Genomic DNA, 6723 nt, shown 5'->3' with positions numbered 1-6723 from the left:
GCTGCAATGCAACCTGAGCCCTGCCACATGATGTGCAAGGGAGGACCTTCTTGCAGCAACACCAGAGGCACTCAAAGGGGACAGATACTGGGCAAAGGACATCTAATCAACTACCAAACTCACAATTTTTTTATTCTGTATTTTGTATTTTGTCTGTTTGTTTGTTTGCTTTGTTCTGTTAGAAATATAATTGACTAGTTGCTGATGACTCGATAAATAAATAAATCCTTATTACATATTTATTGTTATATTTACATGTATACATATCCTTATTGTGTATTTCTATCTTTCTTTTTATCCTTATATATACATATATATATATATATATATATACACTTATTTATTATTATATTTACATTGATATAAATATAACCTTTCTTTTCCAACAAGCTTTCAATGGGTGAATAACTTGGGACTATGTCTGTTCTTGCTTTATTGTATTTTAAAGTTGGTTGTATTGTTTTAATCTACTGCTGTAAACCGCTCCGAGCCAAACTGGGAGTGGCGGTATACAAGTCTAAATAAATAATAAATAAATAAATAAAATATTTTCCTATTACCATTATTCATTTAGGTTTATTTTTTTTATAAAAGTAATCAATTTTAAGACACATACAATTTATAATTCCTACCACCATGAGGATTTCTTATTATTCTTATTTATTATGTATTATATTTACATAATATAGTACATGGAGTGAGAGTTGACAGGCGTGCAAGCTGGCTTTAGAAAAGGCAGAGGAACCAGACCAACTTGCCAGGATTCGGATGCTGGATCACGGAGAAAGGCAGGCAGGGAGCTTCAGAGGAACATCTAGTTCCGTTTTATTGACTATTCTAAAGCCTTTGGGTGGATCATAATAAACTGTCCATGGTGGCATGTATGTGGAGACCAAGTGTCACCTTGTCTGTCTCCTGACGAATCTGCATCACGACCAAGGAGCAACAGTCAGAACTGACCACAGAACAACAGCCTGGTTCAAGATTGGGAAAGGCGTATGGCAGGGTTGTCTACTCTCACCTAACCTATTCAACTTGTATCCTCATGTGAGGATACAAGTTGCCCAGCTTGACGAATCTAAGGCTGGGGTGAAAATTGCTGGAAGAAACATTAACAACCTTAGATATGCAGATGACACCACTTTGATGGCCGAAAGTGAGGAGGAGCTGAGGAGCCTTCCAATCAAGGTGAAAGAAGAAAGCGCAAAAGCCGGGTTGCAGCTAAACATCAAGAAACCCAAGATTATGGCAACAAGAATGATTGACAACTGGGAAATAGAGGGAGAAAATGTGGAGCCGTGACAGACTTTGTATTTCTAGGTGCAAAGATGAGTGCAGATGCAGACTGAGGCCAGGAAATCAGGAGACGCTTCCTTCTTGGGAGGAGAGCAATGTCCAGTCTCGATAAAATAGTAAAGAGCAGAGACCTCAGACTGGCAACCAAGATCCACTGCCTAGTCCAAGCCATGGTATTCCCTGTAGTAGTCACATCTACGGAGGTGAGAGCTGGACCTTCGGGAAGGCTGAGCCAAGGAAGAGAGATGCTTTTGAGCTGTGGTGTTGGAGGAAAGTGCTGAGAGTGCCTTGGACTGCGAGGAGATCCAACCAGTCCATCCTCCAGGAAAGAAAGCCCGACTAAAGCTCACTGGAGGGAAGGAGACTAGAGGGAAAGCTGAAGTCCTTTGAATGCCACATCATGAGGAGACAGCAAAGCCTAGAGAAGACTATTATTGTTATTAAACTTTATGTTTACGAGGAAGAGGGCCTTCTCTGTGGTTGCCTCCCGGCTCTGGAACTTGCTCCCCAAGGAGATGAGGCAGGCACCCACCCTGGCTGCCTTCAGAAAAAGCTTACATGGCTCTTCCGGTGTGCTTCCAGGGACTGAACAATCCGTGTCCATGCCGCGTCCTGACCCAGGGCCAAATCTGCCCCTTGGATGCTGTTCACCTTCTCCCTCCATCTTGTCCCACCCGGAGACTCAAAGTGGCTCACAATCAAAAACATTACAACTTAAAATATACACATATTCAATAACAAAACAGTATTACCATTCTATATTATTGTATATTATTAGTAGTAATTAAACTTTCTATAGTATTATTTTATCACACTATTCTCATTATATTATTCATATGATATTGTATTCAATTATAATATTATCAATATTATATGTACATGAAATATATTCTATTATTAGCCTAGCACAATATTAGTATTATAGATTACTATTTTGTACTATAACCCTAGGCTGCAATATTATTAGTAATGTAACATGTATATGTAGTTATTATAGTGTTATGTGTACTATGTTATTATGCCACAATACATCAATAATACACTATGTATCTATCTATGTATCTATCTATCTATCTATGTATGTATGTATCTATCTGTCTATCTATGCATGTATCTATCTATGTATCTATGTGTCTATCTATGCATGTATCTATGTATCTATGTATCTATCTATGTGTCTATCTATGTATGTATCTATGTATCTATGTGTCTATCTATGTATGTACCTATGTATCTATCTATGTATCTACCTATGTATCTATCTATGTATCTATCTATCTATGTGTCTATCTATGTATCTACCTATGTATCTATCTATGTATCTATCTATCTATGTGTCTATCTATGTATATATCTATGTATCTATCTGTCTATCTATCTTTCCCTCTATCTATCTTTCCCTCTATCTATCTATCTATCTATCTATCTATCTATCTTTCCCTCTGTCTATCTATCTATCTATCTTTCCCTCTGTCTGTCTATCTATCTATCTATCTATCTCCCTATCTATCTATCCCTCTATCTATCTATCTATCTATCTATCCCTCTATTATTTATCTATCTATCTATCTCCCTATCTATCTATCCCTCTATCTATCTATCTATCTATCTATCCCTCTATTATTTATCTATCTATCTATCTATCTTTCCCTCTGTCTATCTATCTATCTATCTTTCCCTCTGTCTGTCTATCTATCTATCTATCTATCTATCTATCTCCCTATCTATCTATCCCTCTATCTATCTATCTATCTATCCCTCTATTATTTATCTATCTATCTATCTCCCTATCTATCTATCTCCCTATCTATCTATCTATCTATCCCTCTATTATTTATCTATCTATCTATCTATCTATCTATCTATCTATCTATCTATCTATCTATCTATCTATCTATCTATCTATCTATCTATCTGTGTATCTCTGGCTGAGCAGGGTTGGCTCTTCTTCCTTCTGGGCGGCCTTCTCCTTGTGGCGCTTCTGCGCAGGCGCGGCTTCTGGGGTGAGGGCGGGGTCACGCCTCCTGCCCCCTCCCTCCCCCTCCCTCCCTCCCCCCTGCCGCGATGACGTCCGCCCCCTCCTCTCGGGCGCGCCCTGGGATTGGCTGCGGGGTCCTGCCCACGTGACCGGGGCCCCTGGAAGGAAGGAGGGCAAGCTAGAGGGGGCCATGGCTGCTGCTGCTGCTGCTGCTTCTTCCTTGCGGCGCTGAGGGAAGAGGAAGAGGAAGAGGAAGGGAAGCAGGAGGGAAGCCAGGATGGGGGAGAAGGCGGGCACCAGGTACCAGCAGGAGGGCGCCCGCCCTGGCCCCTTGGAGGGAGGGAGGGAGGGAGGGGACCCTGGCACCCACCCCGCGGCTCTGGCAACACAGGCCGGCCGGCTGGCCATCTGCGGGGAGGGCTCTGGTGGTGTCTTCCTGGGGCGGGGCCGGGTGGCCTCCTCCGGGGGGGGGGGCTCGGGCGGCGCCTTCTAGGCTCATATAAGTGGGGGGGGGGCGGGTTGGGTGGCCTCGGGGGGGGGGGTCTTTGGGGGTCCCTTGCAAGGAGGCCCTCGGGATGCTGCTGCCCAGGGAGGGGGCGAGAGTGGCCATCTGTGGGGAGGGCTCTGGGGGTGTCTCCCTGGGGCGGGGCTGGGGGGGCCCTGGGGTTCATCCATCCAGCATTCCTTCTGGGAAGGCTTTGAGGGGGAGGCCGGGCGGCCTTTGAGCCAGGCAGGGGCTCAAGTCCAAAACACACGGGGGGAGGGAGGGGGGAGCGAGGGGGGCAAAGCCAGCGCCTTGGGGGGGGGGGGTGGGCAGTGTTGACATCCTGCTCCTGCCAGGCAAGACCAGCACCAACAACAGGCCAAGGGGGTGGACAGGGTGAAAGCCCCCCCCCCTCACTCCACTGGGTGGCCTTGAGGCCTACGCCAAAGCCCACCCCACCCCGCCCCCCGCACTACAAAGTGGGTCCATGTTTGGGGAGGGGGCTCCTTGGCTGGGAAAAAGAGGTCACGGCTCCATTTGGGGGGAACATCAGAGCAGCCAACGCTCCCCCCGTTGTGTTCTCCTTCAATCTAAAGGGGGACCAACTGTTGCCCCCCCAGTAACCTTTGACCTCCCAGGTAACTCCACCTGTAATCACCACCCCTTCCCCAAACTCCATGGCGCGCTCTTCTTCCCATGGGATCATCGTCACTATTATGACAACCCCGCTTTATGTCCCCAGAAGGAGACTCAAAGCAGCTCAAAGACCTAAAAGCATCACCATACCATTTAAATTATTATTATTATTATTATTATTATTTATTACACAGACATATATATATATATATATATATACACATACACACACACACACACACACAAAACCACACACGTGCATACACATTATAGGGTTGTTGTAGTTTTTTTCAGGCTATATGGCCATGGTCTAGAGGCATTCTCTCCTTTAGGAGACCATGCCAAGTCTAGACCATGGCCATATATATGGCCATGGTCTAGACTTGGCATGGTCTCCTAAAGGAGAGAATGCCTCTAGACCATGGCCATATAGCCTGAAAAAAACTACAACAACCCAGTGATTCCGGCCATGGAAGCCTTCGACAAGACACACACATGATATTTATTTATACCCGGTGGCTTGGCCTCTCCGGCAGGAGACTCAAAGACTCAAATTGCCATACAATGTAAATTACTATTATTTATTACACACACAAACATACACACACACACGTGCATTTACATAATATTTATGTATACCCGGCGGCTTGGCCCCTCCTGCAGGAGACTCAAAGCGCCTTAACCTAAAATCACCGGCATACCATCTAAAACATACAAACATGAAGCACGCAATTGTATTTTTGCTGTTGGTGTCGAGTGTGTCCTCAAAACCTGACATTTTGGGGAAGGGACCCTTGCATTTGGGGAGGGGGAAGTGGGGAAGTATTTCCCCCTGAATGTTCCTTCCTCTTTCCAAGGCTCCCTCTCTTCCTCCTCGTCCTCACTCTTCCTCTTTCTCTCCCTGCAGGGTCTTCAAGAAGTCCAGCCCCAACTGCAAAGTGAGTTCCTGCCATCACCCTCCCCCCCTTTTAAATGCCCCCCCTCCCTCCCCCCTGCAGCTACAATGCAGCTGGCTTTGGCCTTTGCGTGTGCTTGCAGCCGCTGCACCATTGCCTTCCCCGCCCTCCTGGTGTGAAGAATACGAGTGCGAGGGCCTCCCTTTGCTGTTGCAGTTGCTGCGGGTTTCCTGTCCCTCTTCCTCTCCACCCGCTTCCTTCCTCCTGCCCAGCCTTTTGGAGAAGGAGAAGGCACGCGGGGGGGGGGGGGGGGGGGTTGCACCTCGATCCTCGCACACTCAGCAGCAGTGCTTCCTGCTCTCATGTACGCCCACACACGCATGCACCAGGACTCCGCCGCCGTTGCACAAGACACCCACGGAACTTCCTCTTGCAAAGCAGGATCCAGAAGGAGATAATAAGAGAGAGAGAGATTGCCTCGGGGATTCCCCCCCCCCCCCCCACACACACACAGAGTCTAGTGAAAAGAGACCTGGTGCACATTGCACTTTGGGATGTTTCACCGCTCTCTGGGTCACGCAACACGTGGCACAAACCAAAGTTGCATTTCTGTACCTCCGTTTGTGACATTGGGCCATTTGTGTTTCTACTCTTTGGTGCAAAGGGAGATGCCCTACTTGTGCAAAGGCCAGAGCAATTGCACAGCACTCCTGGAGTGTGTGTGTGTGTGCAACTCGTGGCACAACTGAGGTTGCATATGGGTGTCTCCATGCTTTTGTTTTCCATCAAAGTGCTGTTGTTTGGTGTGAGGGAAGCCGCTCTTCTTGTGCAAAGGCCAGAGCAAATTCACCGTATTCGTGGCAGGGACCAAGTGCTTGTGCGCAGGATGCAGCAGCCAAATGCAGAGGAAGCAGGCGTTCAACACGTGGCACAAATGAAATTGCATATGTGTGTCTCCATGCTCGTGTTTTCCACCGGAGCACTGCTATTTGTGCAAAGGAAGCTGCCCTGCTTGTGCAAAGGCCAGAGCAAATGCACGGCAGTCGTGACAGGGATCAAGTGCTTTCTCCTGTTTTGAGTGAGGGGAGCCACCCTGATTGTGCAAAGGCCAGAGCAGTTACACAGCAGTTGTTGAGGGGGTGTGTGTGCAACACATGGCATGACTGAGGCTGCATTTGGGTGTCTCTATGCTTGTGTTTTGCACTGGAGCACTGCTATTTGTGCAAAGGAAGCCGCCCTGCTTGTGCAAAGGCCAGAGCAAATGCACGGCAGTCGTGACAGGGATCAAGCGCTTTCTCCTGTTTTGTGCGAGGGAAGTCACTCTGATTGTGCAAAGGCCAGAGCAATTGCACAGCAGTTGTTGAGGGTGTGTGTGTGCAACACATGGCATGACTGAGGTTGCATTTGGGCATCTCTATGCTTGTGTTTTGCAC

At 47.1% G+C, this 6723-nt stretch overlaps 1 protein-coding gene across 1 annotated transcript in view; it reads left to right on the top strand.

Moving 5' to 3' along the window:
* The first annotated feature begins 3419 nt into the window (after nucleotides 1-3419).
* Nucleotides 3420-6723, top strand: part of ARRB2 (arrestin beta 2) — a 20790-nt gene continuing 17486 nt past the window's right edge. The window contains exons 1-2 of the mRNA XM_067469612.1: nucleotides 3420-3574; nucleotides 5302-5332. Coding sequence (XP_067325713.1) covers nucleotides 3552-3574; nucleotides 5302-5332 — 54 coding nt within the window. The 5' untranslated portion in view covers nucleotides 3420-3551. The remainder of the gene's footprint in view (nucleotides 3575-5301; nucleotides 5333-6723) is intronic.

Source organism: Anolis sagrei, chromosome 6 (genome assembly GCF_037176765.1).
Source record: "Anolis sagrei isolate rAnoSag1 chromosome 6, rAnoSag1.mat, whole genome shotgun sequence".
Lineage (NCBI taxonomy): Eukaryota > Metazoa > Chordata > Lepidosauria > Squamata > Dactyloidae > Anolis > Anolis sagrei.
This window is presented reverse-complemented; position numbering and strand designations above follow the sequence as displayed.